We start from the raw sequence: 21,500 nt of genomic DNA, 5'->3' as shown, positions 1-21,500 counted from the left end.
TGAAGTCAGAATGTATTCATCTAAGGATCCATTACAAACTGAAGGGTGACATCTGTCTGGATGTCCTCTGAGAACCCAAGTGTATGTGGCAAAAGAAATGTTCTGCATGTATTCACGTAACGTCTTCAGCCAATCTTCCTTGCAGAATATCAACACTGAGTAATATCTGTTGTCATAAAAGACTTAATAAGAAAACTTGATTTCATTTCTCAACCTTTTAAGCTGCATAAATATTGTGTTGAACCATTGAAAATGACTGTATGAAACCAAGTAGTGTACTATTTAAAACAATTCTTGTAACGGTTTTATTTATTGGTGATGTCTGTGTCTATTTGGAAAAGTTTAAAAGAAAGAATTATGAATGCATAGGTACATATTTAATTTGTGACCACTGGAATGCACATTAGTCAGAAAAAAATCCCAGGAGATATTTTGCATTTAGTTTTTGAGAAATAAGCTCAAGGAGTGCACAATATATTTAGCAGTCCAGCATGAACTTTTGGACTCTGAGCCAAGGAATACCTGTATGATAACATATTATCCATGTTAACTGTAGAGTAATAATTTATATCTATGTTTAATCTGTAAATACTACAAACTTCCTTATTCAATGATTTTAGCACAGTTCTTTTAGAGATAATGCCTGAGCCTAATGTTTAAAAATGTTGTGAAATTGAAAGGCGCCCCCTAGTGGATCATTATGGATTTCATGTAACAGTGAATAGCAGGGTATTTTTTATAATGTCTAAAGCATATTATTGTATTTTAATTAAACTATGGATCATATAAAACACTGTAAAGATATCTGTGTCTCTGTAGTATATATATTTTTTCTATAGAAAATAAGTTGAGAATAACTTGCTTTGTTGCTGTAAGAAACTTGTAATTTATTTCAAGATGGTAATAAACACCAAAATCCCACATTCCTGAAACTATCTTGTTTCTCATTTTCTTATTTTTCCACAAATGTAGTGTTGTGTGGAGTGTGTCTGGAGAATAGAGGAAAAGGGTAATGTGTAATGTAATTTGGCATTGACAAAGATCCACAGTGCTGATGTCTTATCATGATCTAGTAGTTACCCCTGGTGGTAAGTAGATATGTCTCTTTTCAGTGATGGCCTTTGCTGTGGCCAAGCCAACACAAAGTAGGTTGTCTGAAATAGCAAGGAACGGAGAAAAAGTCATTTCACATTGGACCACAGCGAATACAGAAAAGACTGAATTTTTCCTGGTCATACAGTTGGCTTTGATAGCACTGCCCATCGATGTGTAGTCACAATTGGACCAACAATATATTGAAGAAGTCCCTTGAAGAACTGTTTACTTGGGATAGAAACGTGTGGCAAGTGGGTTAAAAAATTATTTGAAATTAGGATGAGCAATGGATTAACCTATCCATCTGCACTTATGACACTCATTCAAAATAATATGGGTCTCTGCAACACATGGGCCCTGATGTAAATTCAACTAGACCGTCCACACTAAATGCATCTATATACAGAAAAAAACAAAGTGTAGCATGATGATGCTGTACCCTATTTTTTGCGATAATTGTGTTGGAATTGTTTGCTTGGGAAAGCACAGCGGAAATGTTAAATCAAGCATTTACAAGGGCCTATTCAATCACACATATTGTAAAAGGTACACACCGAGGTGTACCTTTTTGGTCATCAGAATCGGAATTGCTGAATGCCATACAGGTATGTCACCACCTTAAGGTACTGCCTCCATTTCAAGATCTGCTGATCTATACATCTCACAAAACCTTGAAAACAAGCACGAATAGTAACTAATAAGCACATTTTACTTCTTTCTCTGTTAATTTCCCTTGTCAGATTCAAAATTTATGATAGGGTTATCATATTGTCTATATCATATATGTTATAATCACTTCATATCATGAACCCAGCACATTTCTCACTGAAAGCTCTTCATCATTCATCAACATTGTAACCTGATTACAGAAATATAGAAGATAAAATGGAAAACTGAGTTGGTCACTTGGGTCACATTTGTAATAAATAGCAGATCAAGCAGCTATGACAGCTACACCCAGTAATCAATATCTTTATCTTCATATTTTTCTCCATATTGAAAATCCCTGTGTAACTGCCTATCAAGATGAATTATCTACAGCTGTAACAGCATAGCTCTCTATTATAGAGGAAGAACTCCTCATACAAATTCAGTGTTTTGTCATCCACTTCTGAGGTTAGCAATGGGGTTGCCATTTCCAGACATGTGAATCAATACCAGGTCATATTTTAAGTTACAATGAGTTTCATGTGATTTCCGTTTATTTTCCTCCCTTTGTCATCATTGTCCCTGGAACTGCCAACTGAGCACTTAGCATGCCTTATGGTGATGCCTCCTATATACACACAGGGAGTGCTCAAGCATGTGTGCAATTCAATGACTCACTTACCAGTGGCCAATGGCTATTTTACACCCTGCAACTCCAACTGTGTACTACAGGAGAACCAATGGCAACTGGAAGATTGGCACATCTCTCACTTGCTAACTTAGCAAAATACAGGCTGTAGAGGTGCTGTAGTGATGATACTGACACAGCTCAGACTCAACCAGGCAATGACAGGACTCAGTGTTTACTCAGATGGAGCACCTCTGCTGGATGAAAATACTTTTATCAGATGTGATGCTCACCTTTCATAATTTAATGGGTAAAGTAATGGGTGTGGAGATGGATGCAGAGCTGCATGCAGATTGTAAGTATGATTAAATTTGATGTAAATTCAAAATTATTTTTCTCGCCAACACATTGTCGCATAGACATTAGCGATCAATAGGCTACTACTTCGTGAGCAATTCAGCCGAGAAGAAGGGATGTCAATTTGGACGCAGGCTGCGTCTGTCGGGCTTTAAGGGTTAAAAGACATTTTTAGTGACAATTGCAAGTGCCAAATATTTTTTAAGATTTTTGCAGAGACCCCCCAAAATTTTGCTGTTGAGGCTTTCAGGGGGTCTCAAGTGTCAATCAAGGGGTCGTATTTCGCACCCTGGTCTGAGTACTATTTCAATCAAAGTTTCTATTTCAAATACGTTTATCGCCATGTATTGTGGTTCAGAGTATGACAGACTACTTATAATTACTTTTGATTTACACATCATGATTTCATTCAAGGTTGTATAAAACTAAAATTCAACGTTAAATGTCTGTCAACTATACGGAAGTACGTGGACTTAAACTTTTTCGCAGCGTGTCATTGCTAGCCGTTGCCTTTTGAGACTAAGTAGGCCTAGGGTTTCCTTGCGCCGACAAGACACAGATACCAGTCTCCTTACTGACACAGTCTCGCAATGCGACAGTCACAGTTGTGACAGGTCACTGGGGCCCTCGTGAGCGCAACGTGACACGGGCGCGCTTTACGGTTCCGTCACGTTTACCGGACGCTGACCGGAACTGTGGTTTTCTCGATCTCCCTTATGGCAGGGTCGTAAAAAACAAACAAAACAAAACGACAAGCTCACTGATCCGCGGTCGGGATATGCCCACTGCGGCTCAAGAAGAATTCGACGAATCAAAAAAACGCGAGACCAGATCGAGTCTTTTTTTCGGTCAGAGGGCAAATCCACATGCTTGGTGACAACCTAAGGTGTCTAACTTTCCGTAATTAAGCGAGCTTTTAAAATAAACATGGCCTGTATGAGTATCACTGTAATGCTTCGGTACCGTGTTTTGTAGGTTGATCATCAGCTTGGGATCAGCGGTTCCGCCGTTCTGTAGAAGGTTCCCGACCCCAGTGACCAATCAATTGGCGGTTGCTAGGCAGAGTGACGGACCGGGGCGGGTGCTGTCAGTCACTGCCGGCGAGCGGACGTGACGTCGCCCTGTCGTCAGGCTCTGTGTGTTGATGTTTTGTAGAAACTGGAAAGCCTGGAGGACGGAAAGAGGGAGACGGTTTGTTTTTGTTCTCCGAGCGCAAAGAGCTCAGGGCCACCTGGAATATTTACTTTCAAAATCAGCCGTAATAGCTTCAAGGGTAACGAACAACACATATAAAAGGTTAACAGCGAAAAACAGCACAATTAGCTAGCTGCATCGTTCGCTGAAAAGGAGGAATCGTCACCCCTCTGACCCCCCTCCCTAATAACAGACACGACCATGACGATTCTTCCGAAGAAGAAGCCGAGCTCGACGGTCGGGGTGTCGGACCATCCTGACGAAACCGACCGGAGGAGCGGCTCCGACCCGCATCAGCATCCGCACGGAGGTCGGGCGGGTGCGAGGCCTAGGGCCTCTCCGCCACCCTGGCCGTACCAGGCCGCGCCGCCCTCCTCGAGGGAGGACAGGCGAAACGAGGCGAGCTCCCGGCCGCAGCAGGCCTCCCCTCCGCCCGTCGGATCGGGATCTCCCGTCGGGCCGGGGGATGGGAGTGGAAGCGGCGGGGTGTCGTGCGTCGCGGGGGGACGCGGGGAACTGTCGGGCGGCGTAGGCTGCGGTGGAGGGATCGGAAGCTGCTGCTCCGGGCCCGGTCTTAGCAAGAGGCGACGACAGGCGCCCTGCGCCGGTGGGGTGGCCGGCGGAGGGGCGGTCGGTGTAACCGGGGGAGGTGGTGGGGGTCCCAGCCCTGATCCCGAGGAAGGAGCCGGCTACAACAGCGAGGACGAGTACGAGAACGCGTCCAGACTGCAGTCCATGGACCCGGCGACAGTCGAACAGGTAAAGTAACGCTGACACGAAAACGCTTATGAAAGCTAGATCATAAACAGAAAGCCAGCTAACGCATCTACCTGCCCGTGCACTGTCACATGAAATTATTGACATTACCATTTTATCACTGGCAGGGATCTATAATATAGCTACTCAGTTATCTTTCCTGCTGTTATTAGCTGGCTAACGTTAGGTGGTTATGGGAACGTGACAGTAATATGTGCGTTACCCTATTTAGTAGCTAGCTCTTAAGGTCATAGAGCGATGTAGCCACAACAAAAAAGACAATGAGATTCTCAAATTTCTGAAGAAAGTAGCTAATGTTAGCTAATGTTCTCTAATTTCATTGAATTTATTTAATATTGGGGATGGAAAACAAGACATTTATTACGCAGCAGATCATGCTGTTCCAGCTTTTGCTCCCCTCATAGGCACGGCTAGGTAGAGCTACTGGACGGTTCCTGTTCGTTCATTGCATTTGCCATGAGTTTCCATCCAGACAATGTGAACTTTTCGCTTCATAAAACCAGATGCACAGGGTCCGATTGCATTGGCCGAATGAGTCATTTCCAGTTCCGCTTTCAGTGCTTTGAAAATACGAACGAATTAAGCTGGCCATAGTAGATGGTTAAGCACGTTGACCTCTCGTTTGATGTGTTATAGATGTAAATGTCACCTGTTACACAATTTGGATGGGTCTCAGTTCGAGTTCCTCACATAGGGAGATAGGCATGCTGTTTTTCCTTTTGGTTCTGGAAAAATAACCCTTCGAAAATACATCATCACGCTGAATGGACAGACAAGATTTTTAGTAGCCATGATTGTGCAATTACTTAACCGCATAGTCGAGATATGTATATTATGAACAAAAAAATCAATCAAGAAAAATCGATATACTAATGCTGAAATTTAAAACATAATCATGTCAAGTCTGTAAAAGGAACACAGTTCCTATGTTGCCCAGACAGAGCCCTCCTTGTCTTCTCTGACCCCTGTTAGTCAGTCCTCTTATTGCACTCCACTCATTATCCCGCATATCATGCACCTGCTCCCACCCGTCGCCTCTCATGACCTCCTCCACTCCCTGCATGCATTTTCAATATCCAGCAGCCAACCTTGTGTGTGACGTTGTACAAGTACAGTTTAGCCCGCAACTCATAAACACACCAGGCCTGGGTAAAGGAAGCACATCCTTACCACTAAGGAGATAGGAGAATAGATTGGCCGTGAGACTCAAAGAGTGTCATTTGACGAGGTGCGTCAAAGAGCAGATGCGTATGCACCTGAGCTGAAAGGTTCATTAGGTAGTGCAGCAGCATTGCGTTCTGATCAGAGCTGGGTGCTGTGAATAGCTGCCATGTGCCTTCCATCGCTCTGAGTCACTGACTCGCAGGTCACCAGACAGTCTGAAGGCCAACACCCTAACATTTGTAGTGTTGAGCATCTATTTTCATTTGCCACATCCTGCCGTCTGTCAGCGACCGAACCCGAGTGTGTAAAACTGTCTGCAGATCCGAGCAGCTCGGGAGAGTGACAGGCACACGTGCGGCAAGCATCTGGAAGATATTTTAACATCCCTGCGCACCAACTTCCTTTAAAACAAAAAAGGCACAAAAATCGCGTTTAAAACTCAGGCCTGACCATTGTGGCAGCTTGAAAGCACGTGTTTCGGGTGGGAGCTGTTGTGCACACACGATTAACACCGCTGCTATTGGCCAAGTGGCCGCTGTCAGGGCACGTCTAGTGTTAAGAATTGTCCTCTGGTACAAGTAGTCATGAATTTGTGATAATTGGAAAATTGCAACTTTAACACCTCTGATGTGAAAATTAAGAGAATAACACTAGGCTGGTCTTGATTAACAGCATATAGCCCTGATATAAGCAGTGTTTTTGAACAGGAACATGAATAATTCAACTTAATTAAAAAAGTTGTTTGTTGTAGTACTCAGCGTTAAGTTTTTGTATATTTGTAGCCCCCTGTTACATACTTAACATAAATGATTAAATTGGTAATTGTCTAATTCAGAACTGGAATTTTTGTAACACTTGTTTATCACAGAAATATTTCATAGCTTTGCTCCCTGTTATGTTTTTAACTTGGAAAGTTGTAGTTTTGACTGTAATACTACTTCCTGCCCTGTTTCTTTTTACCTCTAAGGCTTGAATTATTTACTTTGGTTGTAGACAGGTGCTGTGTGACTGAGGCAGACCTAGATCTGTTTGTTCTGAGAGAAGCAAATCAAATAACCTAATGCTGGCAGGCAGTGTAGGGAGGCAGACTGGGATTGAGCTGTCAGTCCTCCTCACATCCACTGTTCTGTCACTAGGAAAGCAAGGATGGAGGTCTGTGGAGATGTTGTAGCTTCATACCCATTACTGGAAGTAGCATATTCTTCTCCTCTGTTGACACAGAAAACAAACAGGAACCTCTCAATTCCTTAATCAGAGGAATGAAAGCAGGGTTCATTTTCAGAAAATAAAATTAGAAAAGCATGTTCAGAGGAAGTGGAACTGTAGCTGTAACACAGAGAAACTTATGACACGCCAGTGACATCTTCAGAGCAACTGCACATGCTGTCACATTGAAATTTCCAGGAAGGCCTTGCCCAGTGCTACTGATTAGGCAAGGCAAATGTGCATTCTTTACAAAGAGAGTCCAAATTGATATTCATAATCACCCTAATACTTTTTAGCTTTTTTATCCTTTTAATCTTTGATAGAGAGGGAATTTGTGGGGATCAAAGTCATGCGGCAACTGTGCGCTCATATATAATAGATGGGTAGATGGGGTTGAGTCACTTTCTGTGTCCAGTGTAAGCCTACAGATAATTACAAGATCAGGGCACTTGGTTTGACGATTTCCCAACCTCATCCATCCATATCCATTTTCCAGTCTCTAGTAAACAAAGTCATGTGAGTTCAGATGAGGTCATGTGGGTTCACATAAGATCTCGACAGCGTGTATTTGTTTGGGTCGGAGATGCCTTACCGAGCCAGGAAGGATACACTTTCATGCTCATCTCCCTCTTCAGCCAAGGGGTTGAGCCTGAAATCTTTATGTCACTTGACCAGTACTGCTTTGCTGCCAGCTTTACGGCCATTAAGTTTGTTGGTTGGTTGTCTTTTCATATAAACACTAATAATTCTCTCTATCTTATAGTCTCTGTTATGTGCAGATGCAAATTTTTGGGCGTCAGTTTGGTGTTAAACAAGGTCAAAAACATTGGAGTAGGAATTGAATGAAAAGGTTTGGAATTGACATCTTAAATTGGAAGCAGTCAGTTCCAATTTGATTAGACTTTCCTGTCTGCTGAGCAAGAAAAGTCACTGGTTGGACTTGCCTACAATTCATAAATCTTCCCATTAAGCATTATTTAATCTTCCCATTAGTTGGTGTGGTTGGTATATCAGATAAATGTGTCCCTTTTGGTTAATCTTCAAATAATAACTCTTTCCTGAAAACATAACGTTTAGGCTACTTGGTTTTGATTAAGAATACTTGCATATCCAGATTTGTAAGGTAAATGACACATTGTTTTTCACTGGACAGTTTTACAAGCCTCTGAAGCCATTTGCTTTAAAGCTTTTTTGTATGTATGCCGTCACACAGGCTAACATTTTTAGCGCATTAAGGAAGCTGTAGTACTTTTCTCAGCAGCAGCGCTGACCTGTGTCTCTGTTTATTGAATGCTGGAGTGTGTTTTTGTCAGGCGCCCCAAACCCGGCCCAGCAGTGCGTGCGAGGCTGTGATGGAGCATTGCAGTTATGAGCTCTGGCTCACTCGCTGTGCAGTGCAATAGCCTTGCTGTGGAGGATATGAGCCCTCATTAGCTGTATCTGTATTTGTCAGACCTCTTTCAGTTTCCAGAGTGAAGAAATAGCTCCTCTGGCTTCATCACTCGTCTGATGATGCACAGAAGGGGGTTTTCTTTACAGGACTGTAGGCTAGTTATACTGCTCAGCTTATACCCAAGAGGGCACTCTCTGTGGCTGTTTGAATACCCATTGCCTCCTTGTTGCAATGTGACCCTGTAAGCTTGGGGCTGCTTAGTTTCAGCTTCTCCATTGCAGACGATTATGAGCTGTCATCTATACCATGGACTGTGCTGAATCATTGCATTCACCCAGTTATACATTCTAACATCTTAACAGTGTGGGAGCCCTGTGCATATGCATATTACTGGAGAATGATATCCTGTGCTGTGTATTGTACTTGCAGATAGAGGTGTGATCGCTACTGTGCCTCAGAAAGTCTTGAGGTTGATGAATTTACATTTTCCATTATGTATTCCTTTTTGGCAATTAACACAAAGCTAAACACATGAATGTTAATTATGTAAAATTTAATATAATCCTGTAATTTTTTTACACTGTGGCATTTTTGATTATGTGCGTATTTTGCAGTCACTGTATTTCATGTTATCAGTGTATACGTGGTTGAAATTGGAGTGGAGTTGGAGTGGAGCAGGGTTTCAGGGAATAGAATTAAAACTGTAAGTAAAACAATCCTGTTCCTTTGAGGGAAGAGTGCTTGGCTCATGTGCTGTGTGTCAAAGCCAGATACGCCGCCCTGAGCCAAGAGCCACTGAATGTGGGTCTGACTGAGGAGTAACCCGAAACACCGAAACGTACAGCGGGCCCGGTCCGGGGTGCAGTACACCCCCCTTCTCCGTTTTCAAGCGCTGTTTTCTTTCCCGCAGCAGGAACACTGGTTCGAGAAGGCCCTTGGGGAGAAGAAAGGATTCGTCATTAAGAAAATGAAAGAAGACGGAGCGTGCCTCTTCAGAGCAGTCGGTAGGTGGGCCTCCTTTAGCAGCCCTGGCTCCAGTGCTGGAAGCAGGACTGTCTGTGCCTGACCTGGGAACAGTGGTCTGTCTGATCACTCCCTACCCAAGGTCCTTCCACTGAAGGCCTGCAGTGCTTCAGTACTGATCCAGGACTGATGTGAAGTCGCTCTGGATAAGAGCGACGTCATGTAATTGAATGTAATGTAATGTAATAATTCACCTTTCTTGGAAACTCCAGAGCAGTCTGCCCTGGCATAGTCACATTATAACTGTTGCAAATTGTGTGAGTTTTAACATGTTTAAACATCCTGTAGCATCCCTCTCATTTTCTGAACATCTTTACTGCACTGAAATGACTGTGTCCATTTTGGTTGGGCCTTGTAGCTGCGGGCTTATGACATCCATAGGTACAACTTTAAAAGCTTTAACCAGACTCAGTTTCATTCTGAAAAGGGATTTAAAACCATTTTGGAACTGAAAATCAAATTATAGATCAAATACTCTCCTTGAGCGCTGCCTTGAGCTATGAACTTACAATCACTGTTACGGTTCCCGTTTAAAATACAGCTTGTGTTTCACTGAAAGTAAAACTTGGCAAACCAGTTTTGAATAATGTCTGCACAATACCACTAGATGGCACCATTGCTTTGATATATTTACAACGTGGGCTACAACACAGGCTCCTCACTCTCTACCCAGGGCAGTACTTGCCCTACCACAGTCCCAGTCCTGGGGGGTTTAATGTGCTGTTTACAGCCCCCCCCACCCCAATGTGAAGAATGCATTCCAGGGGACAATAATACTCCGGCACCCCCTCACTCCCCGGACACAGGGCAGTGTGAGAACGGCTCCTCATATCAGGCTCCCAGTGTTCTCCTATCCCCTCCAGGGGTGTAAGCAGCACTCACAGTGACCCACATTCACCAATTCCCACCAGGAACATCGGCCTCTCATTCTCAGCACTTAAGGTGCGAAATCAATATGCGCCTCAACAATCGGAAAAGGCAACCCAGTACACAGTTACATAAGAGCCGGGCTGGAATAGGGCCCTGGCCCTATTCCTCTGTAAGCAGGTGCTGCGGGTCACCTGACCGCTTCCTTCTCATGCTAGGGCAAACAGCATTAGGGGTTTGAAAATTTTCATATTATCTTGTAAGTAAATGAGACCAATTCCGGTGGTTAAATGTCTCTGCATTTTCTGTTATTATGTTATTCTAGTCTCAAAGACAGGGTGTATAAAAATTAATTGTAAGATAGTTGTTTATGTAGAATATTATTATTGTCTGATGGTTGCTTTATTTCTGTTACTTTTCAACAGTTTGATGGTTTATTCCATACAAAGCAGCTTTTCAGGGGTCAGCAAGAATAGTTTGTTTGAAAAGTTATCTGGTCTTACTGTACTTTCTGAAGACTCACAGGGAATGTTCTGAACTCAGTTGGCAAAAAGCACTGATGAACCAAACATCACCACTAATGATCAAAACCTCCAGACCTTTGCTAGCTGTGCGGTACACTGGGGACTCCTCTGAAGCATCCGCACTGTGGATAAGTTTTTAGTTTGTGTTTTTGCTGTAGCGCTGAGGCAGCCACCTCATCGCTTCCTCTCTGTCGCCTTACGGTATCTGCATTGCCCCGGGGTTCACGGATGTGGGGCAGGGGAGGGGTACGGGTTCACTAATGTGCTCTTGTAACACGGGGCTTCCCTGTGTTTGTCCTGTAACACTGCCCCCTATAGGTTCACAGTATTATGCGCACAATACATGTGGGCAGTGGACTGACATCCATTATGTTACATTATTATCATTTAACAGATGCTGTGTTATCCAAAGCAATTTGTGCAGGTTGCAGCTGTATTTACTTAAACTAAGGCAATTCTGGGGTAAGTACCTTGCCCAAGGCTACAACAGCAGTACCTCAGTGGAGAATCTAACCAGCAACCTTTCGGTTACAAGTCCTGCTCCTTACCACTACACCACAGTGCTAAGTCCATGCATGCTGACAGGCGTGTTCTCGGGAAAGTTCGCGTGTCTTGTTCGCGTGTCTTCTGCGTATGAGGGCCAGTTTAATCGAGGGCGTTGAGGAACCCACGGTGATAAAGAAAAAAGGACTTTTTGTGAAAGGTGGGATGTTTACAAAGGTGCCTGTTCCGTTCCCTGAAGCGCAGAAGCGTACGCTTTCATGTCTTGACGTTTGAGCGGAAGACGGGGAATTGAATGGAGCATGCCCAGGAGAGAGTCCCTCGCGTTTAGGGAACGGAGGCTGCGTACTCTCGCCCTGAGCCGCGCAACTCTTCTCCTGCTCCTCGTTCATTCCGCTCGCGGGTATCGCTGTGAGGATCTGCCCGTCTTTGTGACCTGCTCAAAAGAAAGCGGGTAGCGAGGAGTTTCTCCTGTGTGGTCGAGTTTCATTTCATTTCCCTCAGGCCCTCATCTCGAAACTGGCTATCAAACACATACGCACACAGATACAAATATTTTCACATGAAATGCCTGCTTCAGGGATTAGTAATGCCCACAAACAAACAGACCGGGATAAAACAGGCATACGCTGGGCAGGCCTATTTGCATTCTGCCTTAGCCGCTGGTCAGGAGTACTTTGCATACAGGTTACATAATTTTGCGTCCATCCTTGTATGAGCCATTCATAAATACAGGATGGCTGGAGGCTGGTCTTTTTAATCGGAGTCTGCTTGGTTTATCACTGTGGCATGTAGAGCAGCTTCTGCTGTTATACCTGAGCTTGTAATGAGAGCAAAAATCATCACTCAGCCATGTTAAATGCGTTCATACTGAACAGCCACTGTTATCAAAGTCAGTTGTTAATGGATACTAACACTCCACAAATGTATAAATGTAGAACTGATCAACTAGATATGGAATTATAGTAAAAATTATATAACTTTTATAATAATTAAATTGAAGTAATAGTTCTGTATTGATGGCAGTGTTGGTGGAATAAATAAGAGTGGTGACAGCCAGTTAAAGCTGGCTTATTTATGTTGAATCTGTACCACATGTGTCTGAACACTAAGAGTTGTTGTCTTTCTCCATTGACCTTGCTTTCCTCTGAATGAACCACAGTTGTGTAGAAAAAAATGACATTACACGTGGCCAGCTGTGACACTGGCAAACACTGACACTGTCTTGTCACTCTCTATGGCACAGGCTGGTCTTTACTTTTGTCTTTTTACCTTTTTACCTTTTTATCTTTTTATCTTTCACATATGTGTGCTTGTGTGTGTGTGTGTGTGTGTGTGTGTGTCTGCATGTGCTTGTGTGAGTGCTGTATGCATATGTATGTGTGTGCGTCTGTGTGTGACCAAGTGCCTTGAAAGAGAACACCAAATAATCCCCTCCTTTTCCCCTCAGTCTGTCCACATTCAAATGAACACATGTCACACAGTTGTTTCCTTTTCAGAGAAATGTCGGTCGGGCCATCAGCGCCAATATTAATTTTACATACAGTGAGCGTGCTCGGGGGGGTTTGCGAGGGGCTGGGTCATTTCCAGTAAATTTTTTCGCCGTGCCCCTAACTCACCCCCCGCATTGTGGGCAGCTCAGCGGCTTCCACTCTGGCGGGGTTTCGGTTGCGGCCAGACACTGTCAAGCTGCTCGGAAGCCTCAGCTGTGGCCCTTTTCCTTTTATAGACCACTTCTTTGCAAAGACTCAGTGCGTTTTTATAGTACCTTAAAGTGCATCTCTTGGGAACTGTAGCTATGCCCCTGTTATCATTGCACCCTGTCCTTGACGAATTTATGGTTTACAGACATGATATGTTTGATGTGTGTGTGCGTGTGCGTGAGTTTCAGTGTGTGTGTGTGCGTGCGTGCGCCCGTGTGTGAGTGTGTGTGTGTGCGCGCGTCTGTGTATGTGCGTATCTGTGTGTGTGCGTGTCTGTGTGCGTGTCTGTGTGCGTGTGTGCACGTGCGCGTGTGTGTGTACGCCCGTGTGTGTGTGTGTGTGTGTGTGTGTGTGTGTATGTGTGTATGGGCGTGTCTGTGTGTGTGCATGTCTGTGAGTGCGTGCGTGCGTGCGTGCGTGCGTGCGTGCGTGCGCGTGCGTGTGCATGTGTGTGTGTGTGCGCGTGTGCGTGCGTGCGCGTGTGTGTGTGTGTATGTGTGTATGGGCGTGTCTGTGTGTGTGCATGTCTGTGAGTGCGTGCGTGTGTGTGCGCGTGTGCGCGTGTGCGTGTGTGTGTGCGCGTGTGTGTGTGTATGTGTGTATGGGCGTGTCTGTGTGTGTGCATGTCTGTGAGTGCGTGCGTGCGTGCGTGCGTGCGTGCGTGTGCGCGTGTGCGTGCGTGCGCGTGTGTGCGTTGTCTTGCTGGCTGCTCTGTGACCGAGCACAGGGAGGCAGAGCACTCTCCGTTGTGGAACGGGGGAGGCCCCTCTCCCCCCCGGGCTCGGGTCTCCCGCTCTGCCGATTTCAGAGGAGGGGGATTCACAGGTGCCGCGTATGCGCGCGCAGTCCTTTCCCGTCTCTGTGACGCAAAGCCGCGTGATTGACAGGTGGCCGCCAGCTCCCTTCCTGGATGCCGCCGGCCCGCTGAAAGTCACAGGGTGACCACATGCAGGGAAACGCGGGGACCTCAGACGCGTATAACGCTCGGATACACGCGGCTGTGGGTGGCCTGTGGGACTTTCAGCCCGGACCTGTTTATCACACGTGGCGAGAGGGCGGGCGGCGGGGCTGTGATGCGACGGCACTCGGCTCCTGGGAGCCAGGCCGGCGACCGCAGCGCGGGGGTGCACGGGCGCAGGTGTGTGGAGGCAGGACGCCCTGACCCAGGTACACGTGCTGGCTGCTGTCCCTCTGTTTACACAGCGGGACGCCTCTGCCTCGCTGTGAGGCAGCCGCTGCGCACTTTGCCAAATTACACCCGTCCACCGGGACACGGAATAACAACCTCACAACACAATGCATCTTCTGCCACAAGTGCAGGCAACACGAAGAAAAGATCGTTAAGGTGGAAATGGCCGTCGCTCTGTCATTCTCAGGACCGCTCCTTAGGATCCGCAGTGTACGCTGGTTTTAAATCCAGTTGGGCTCAGTTCATTAGCTATGACCGAGCTGCTAATTGATAGCCACTACGAATCTGACATGACAGGATTTTTCAAATTTGTAATATGTTACGGTAAAAGTAATTGATTACGATTGACTCGTGGTTCAGTTAATTTGTTGATGTAATCTGGAACAATTAAACAAACGATGAAGCATAAACACACAGCTGCTCTAAAATGCTTTAAGGACAGAAAAAAAAAACCGATTTGAAGAAAAGCCATTACTTTTTCTGTTTGGCCAGCTGCACACCAAGGTATGCTGGTCCATGTGTGTGACTCACAGCAGGTCACTGACGAGAGATGTCAAATCGTGATCACTGTTTAAGTAAAAGCCAAACCAAGCCTGGTTCATTAATTCATTCAGCTCATAATGATGTTAGCTTTGAGGTTTTGACATTAAAGGCAGTGCACACTGTGGCTCTCCAGTGACAGGACTGCGGGGCCTGAATGTAATGGAATATAACATAACCAGCCTGCGCCTCCAGCGGTGCCCCGAGGCATTCTGGGAATGGATATGTAACAGCTGTGCAGTAGCAGTCCTCTCCTCTCCCCTAGCCTCAGAATGAAGCCTCGGCGCCTCCACTGTGTAGCACAGAGGCCCTCTGCAGGAGGGACTCTGAGACTCTGTTTCCTCCTGCTGGTGGTCCTTAGTGCTTCCTTTCCTTTCTGCTCCATCAGCCCTATCCATTAAAACGGCAGTTGTCGCTATATTAATCAGAAAGTCCATATGGATTACAATAATAATGTAACACAGTGAACCAGGACGGACTTTGATCTTGATTTAGTTGTCCTTTAAGTCTTGCTTGCTTTAGTCATCCCATAAGTTTTAGTAAAAGCTTGAACTAAACTGATTGATGTTAAGTATTTATTCTTCTCCCTGTCTAAAATTAACATGTTGTCTCACATCTGACCGGCCTGTCAAGTCCTCGAGTAGGAGGTGAACCTATTATTAACTGTGCTGCATTTGCTGTTATAGAACAGCGGGCTTCAGAAAAGTTGAACGTCATATCTGTAAAAGCATGCGTGTACTCATTTATTCTGGTTTTGCATTCGTAATATACACTCAGAAGAAAAATCTGGGACAATACAGTGAAACTCTAATATGTTGTGTATTGTGTGACATTTTACATTCAATGACTATGAGTAGTAGTTATCCTGGATGTGTAAAGAGCAGTAGCGTAGTGTAGTGATAGTGGCTGATAACCCATAGGTTGCTGGTTTGATTACATTCCAAGGTACCGAACCAGAGTTGCCTGAGTAAATATCTGGCTGTATAAATGGATAACATGTAACAACTGAAGTCGCTCTGGGTAAGTCAGTGAAATGTCCAGTGGAAATTTTTTAGCAGGGAAGCAAGGTGATCTTTCTTATTCTTCAGTGGAACGTGTGATATATATACACAACATATCAAATTCTGCATTTCCACTGGAGTTCCCCTTTGAATTTGGCAGGTGTTAAAAATATCTTCCTCAGGGCTGTTGTTTGCCTTGTGACAGCACTCAAAATACCGATTCAGTATCATATTCCCTCTTTAATTGTGTAGCATCTCCTCCAGGGTGATTAAGTAGAATCCAGCTAAAACAATAACATTCTGCATTAGCACGAACGCAAAGGCAGTTGTCTGATGCACTGTAGATTCAGAACGAAAGCAAAAACCAACAAGGAAAAGAAAAAAAATAAATAAAGAAGTACGCAGATGCAGTTCCTCATAGCTGACCCTGCAGATGACTAAGGTGAAGTTAAAGCAGCGCGTGCTAAGGTGTGGCTGGAGTTTCTGTACCTGTAGTACTCACATTCCCGGGGGTTGGAATGTAAGAATGCGGACGCCCAGCTCTGGGATCGCCCAACGGCCCCCAGCCAGACGTGTGCAGTCATTACAAGTCCTCCTGTGTGAAACTGCCTGCTCATCGTATGTTGTATGCAAAAATGCATTCCACCGGTGGTGGGACTGTGCCGGGTTCAGAAGCTTAGCGCAGCAGTAATGAGGGCACCTGCAGGCCTGTGCGCCCCGGAGGGTGCTCTGTCACGGCCCTTCTGAGCTCACCTGAGCTCTGCCTCCTCGTGCCGCCCGGGAAAAAGGTGCCTTTTCATTTTGCTTCTTCCCGAGATTCTCTACGTTCAAAACAACCTGCACTGACCTTGACACGGTGGTGTCCTTTCTGGGAAGAGTCTTATTAAATGTATTTAAGGTTTTAAAGTTTTTCCACATTAAACATCAATTAGTACGTCTATAGAAGGCTGTAATTATTCAAACCTTGGACACCAGTGTTCAGAACCCCTTGTTTATTGTTATACACATACAAGCAGACCAGCATTTAATTAAAAGTAGGCCAAGAGTCGCTGCATTTGAAGTTTCTCACAGTGCACTTCTGGAGGGAAACAAAGGCTGCAGCTTGATGAGGGAGTAATTGCTTTGTTTACTCGTGAAAATGCGCATTCTGGGTGTCAGCTGGCTCAAGCCTGAAGTTTGTTTGTTATTAGCGAAGGCGTGAAGTATTTTATTTATCCCCTTCTTCCGAGCTGTTCTCATTATTTTCCTCAGTCCTGCCCAGAAGTGGATGGTACTGTTTTCTGCCGTGCTCTCTGAATGTGTGTAAACTGTGCTGTTGGTACTGAGGGAGAGAGACCCGGGGTAGCAGCAGGGCCGTGCCGGAGCGTGAGGCAGGCTCCGGGGCCTGGGCTCCTCTTCCCCAGCCCCGAGCGGAGCGGAGACAGGGAGGCGCAGCGTGTTTACCTGTGCGTCTGCCTCTCTCCCCCGGACGCCCTCGCATTCATGGAAAGGCTCCATCGTGGAAACTTTCCTCTGAAGGGAATCTCTGTATTACAACCTTAAAGAACTCTAATTATTATAATTACGGCTCGCGCGCACAAACACACAGCGTAGGAAAAAATCTGCGAGCACTTACCACGAAGAGAATACTGCTTATATCAGGACTGGGTAGCAGGAGGCCGGGGTGATTGCATAGACCTCCCTTTTACCCAGGAGTTTTTTTTTCTGCTTCATGCTTCAGGTCTCGAACAGTAGGCACTAAACATTTGTTAAGTGTTTCCCCTCCCAGTTTGGTTTGCCAGACATATGTGGGGGCATAAAGACTGGCTTTTTTGGGCTGCTTTCTGCAGTGCCTTTGTGAAGCACTCTTCTCGTTAACCCTTCGTGGATGGTGGGGGGCGGGGGGGGGCACAGGGGCGTAAGTCACGTTTTCCACCATCAGTAAAGGCTAGTGTTTGGTAACACACACCACCCCGCCTCTCTCTGTGGTAGGCGGCGTAAACAAAATTGAGAAACCGAAAGGTTTTGTTGTGATTGGAATTCTGCCAACATACAGGCCGACAGTATGTCACTTTAGACAAGATGTGTCTGTCATTTTCAGTTTGTAATATCCAAAATGAAGAAGTGTAAGATTATTGGAATGATTATATTCCACTTGTCAGGCTGTAGAATGTTGTCTCTCTTATGTTTATTGACTGCGTTCACCTTTTCAATTTCTTTTATCTTTCGCACTGTTATATGTGGCACTAGGCCATGCCAGCCTCTGGAAAATCTGAACATGTAACTCAAAACTTGTTACAACTTGTAACAAGTATGAGTTACAAGTTGTAGGAAGTGTTACATTGTTCTTCATTTTGTCTGTGCTTATTTGGTTATTTATTTTAAATTGAGGCTTGAGCAGAGGCCCTGATGATGTGAGTCTGCGTGTAGGTTGTGCATGTGAGTGAGAGTGCTGTTGTGCAGAGCAGAAGGTGGGAGTGTGGAAGCGGATTGCTCCAGCTGAGTGTGGAGGGGGCGGGGGGATTTCTGAGTGTTCTCTGTGGGGACCGGGCCAGGGTGGTGTGGTCAGGGCAGCTGATCTGCAGGGCACACGTGCGCTCACACAGAGGAGAATTCTACCCAATTTTTGCGGCAGGGAAAAAACCGGGGGGAGGGGGGTGGGAGACAGGGTGAGCTCACTGCCTGCTCGGAGCGCTGGGAGAGCCGCGGGGAAGCCAAACTTTTCGCGGCGGCGCAGACACTCCTCGGCGGCGCTAATCATTGTTTTGATGTTCTGTGTGTAATTACCGTACAGTCGAACGTGGGAAATCACGGTAAAAACTTAGACAAAAGGCCATGGGACATTTTGTCAGTGTCCACAAAATGTGAACAAGGGGTATTCTTGAGCCATTCATCTCAACTATATTTGACTTCTAATCTCAGTATAAATTCATGAATCGTTTAGTGTAGTACATACAGTTTTAAACAAAGACGTTCAGACTAGGAAAAAAAACTAAATGTAAACATACAAGGCAGGAATTTATAGTTTGACTTGGCAATCACTGAACTTCTTAAGTAGCTGATGCACAATGTCAGATAGATAGCGTGTTTGCTTTACCAGCTTGCTGCTTTGGTCTGTTCTTGCACAACGATGTAGCTGCAAACCAGAACAGCATGTTATGTTGCATTTAACAAACAAAGAACAAAGTTTGAGGCTGTGTTGGAGTCAGGAGTGGTCAGTGGATTCCACAGAAAGCTATCATCGGTATTGACCTCTGGTCCGGGAATGCCACAGCACTGCAGGTTTCATAAGAATGATAAAAGCAAGCATACATAACCACCGACTCGGCCTTTGGCCTGTTGCGTTTTCACCGCCAAAATTGTAGAAATTAATTTAACCAGCAATAATATAAAGGGGGCGTCAGTAACTAGCCTGTATGCTTTATGGAAATCGAAAGAATCCACCAGCTTCGAATTATGCAGTCAAACACTTCGTAATTGAGCGATTTATTGTGTCAGTTTTCTAGTAAAGCGGTTGTCTTGGTGTGTTGTGTCTCTTGGTGGCCTATTTATAAAAGAGCATGCGTATGGCTTGAGGTGTGATGGCCTGGCGAGTTGTGACCTGTGAGAGACAGCGCACCGCTTCCCTTTGGCCTACATACAGCAGACTGTCAGCGTCTTTAGGTCTGGGGTGAGGTGACTGGCAGTGTGGCCTTTACAACATCCTGCCCGAATGCAGACGGGAGTCTGAGGCGGTCGTTGAGAAAGGCTGGAGGCCGCCGCCACCGCCGCCAGCGTATGGGGAAAAGCCGGAGACCGAGATGAGGAAACACAGACGCGACCTTTCACCTGATTCCCGAGGTCGCGGTCCCACAGCAGGGGACACGGCCAGGCGTTCCTCCGCGTTATCAGTGACTGACTTCAGACCCGGCGGATCGAAATCGCCCCTGCCCGTTTTCATGGCTTTCCCTCACCAGAGGTCGATGGTGATGCAGCAGCCGTTATCTCATGCCAACAAAACAAAACGCAGACATTGCGGTTGTGCATTTGTTAACCCGCTGTGTGCGACTCACACGTGTAGTAGATTTCCCCAGATCTTCCTGAGCCAAAGTAATTCTGACAGCAGACTGGCCAGAGTCTCGGCTCAGTCTTTCCCAATCTTGAACTGTTATTCGCCCGTCGGGCCTGCCAGAGGTGTTGTAAGTCAATACCCGGGCCTCGTCCCGAAATGTGCAGGAGTAAGACATTAACTGTCTGGGGCTAAGGGGACTGGGCCAGGTCAGCGTAAAGCTGTGGCAGAATGTTACCTGATCGATCGCAGGCGCTAACCCGGATGGGCCTCTGAGCACAGTCAGAGGACTGCGGCCGCATGGAGGTTTTTAAAGACGTGTCCTCATTATCGTTGTGTGCAGAATAACCAGAGCAGGCAAACAAAAGTATTTAACCCTCGGTGATCATTTCAGAGCGAATGTTTGCTTGTGTGTGCTTTGCGCTGTAGTTGGAGGTGAGGGGGCTGCGTAATGGGCTCTGGCCTGTTGTTTGTGTGAGGCTTCAGGGTGTTTGTTCAAAGAGGAACAGGTTGGAGAGGCCTGGTGACATAATGCTGCAGGTCACAGACACCTGGCAGGTTTACTGATTGTCAGAGTAGTCCCGGCATGCCCCCCCCTCCCCCTTCCCAGCAACCTAGTGTTCATCACTGTCACTCAGCAGCTGCATAATGGGTCAGCTCCAAGCTGCGCAGCATCGGCAGGGCTGGCCAGAGTCCAGCAAGGTTCGGTGTTTCACTCAGAGGAACAGGCCTGGGAGCTGATCTGAGAACTGCCTAAGACTTTGTGCTGTTCTGAGTGCTTGTGGAAGCTTGCGGTTTCCACAGTGAAGCACCTTAGATACCCCTTCTTATCACTGTCTACCAGGCTGAGGAAACTGACTTCAGAATCAGCATGTTAGTGAGATCTGTGTCATTGTAAGGTCTTCACCTAATTCTTGAAGTCAGGCTCAGCTTGGGTGGTAACGTATCTCAGAGGACAAGGAGCTACGGCCCTGTTTTCCTGGTCTGTGTGTTAAGAATGATTATGACAGTGTAGGCCTATTCTCCGCCTCAGTGTGACTGAAAGCAATAATAGATGCTTGCATTATTACTGTGCTTGCACGCGTGAGTTTCACACCATCTTAGCAGATCCTGTTTTTACCGTGCTGTCAGTTAAAAAGTGTCACAAAAATAATGCTTTATCTCTGCTGTTTAAATTTGCACGATAAATAAAGTGTGAGTGGCTGAATTATTTTCCCTGAGCACATGCTTAGTTGGCAGGGTAAGGGCTGGGTTGAGAGAGAGTAAAGGGGGCTAAACAGCGGTGTGTGATTTTGTGAATGGGTGCACGCGGGTTTAGCACAGGCTGTGAGGTGGTGGGGGGAGGGGGTCCCAAGCGGCTGCAGGAAGGCAGATCCTGGTTCATTGTGCACGCTGCATGGTAAGGGCGGATAAGCTTTATCAGCCAGAGACAGACCGGCAGGGCACACTTGGTCTCAACCCTCCTCTCTCTCTCTCGAGCTCCGCGAGGCCCGGCCCCTTTTCTTAGAAATGCGATTGCTGGTTAAAAGTGTTGTGTAGCACTATCTGGGCCCTGTGGTAGACGTAGCTTGCGGTTCCTCCTTCTCCATGTTCGCGGGTTCTGTCTCTTCCCTTTTCTTGTGAAACCTTTTTCTTTTCGGCGTTAACCTCTTGCCTCAGCGTT

The 21,500-nt window shown here is 45.9% G+C and overlaps 1 protein-coding gene across 3 annotated transcripts in view; it reads left to right on the top strand.

Annotated features, from left to right (window-relative positions):
• The first annotated feature begins 3,864 nt into the window (after positions 1-3,864).
• Positions 3,865-21,500, top strand: part of otud5a (OTU deubiquitinase 5a) — a 29,544-nt gene continuing 11,908 nt past the window's right edge. For 2 of the 3 annotated variants that reach the window (XM_036532997.1, XM_036532996.1), the window contains exons 1-2: positions 3,865-4,681; positions 9,373-9,466. In XM_036532997.1, the coding sequence (XP_036388890.1) occupies positions 4,124-4,681; positions 9,373-9,466 (652 nt within the window). In that variant the 5' untranslated portion in view covers positions 3,865-4,123. The remainder of the gene's footprint in view (positions 4,682-9,372; positions 9,467-21,500) is intronic. The other variant, XM_036532998.1, reaches the window with a different exon arrangement.

The sequence above is a fragment of the Megalops cyprinoides genome, chromosome 7 (assembly GCF_013368585.1).
Source record: "Megalops cyprinoides isolate fMegCyp1 chromosome 7, fMegCyp1.pri, whole genome shotgun sequence".
NCBI lineage: Eukaryota > Metazoa > Chordata > Actinopteri > Elopiformes > Megalopidae > Megalops > Megalops cyprinoides.
This window is presented reverse-complemented; position numbering and strand designations above follow the sequence as displayed.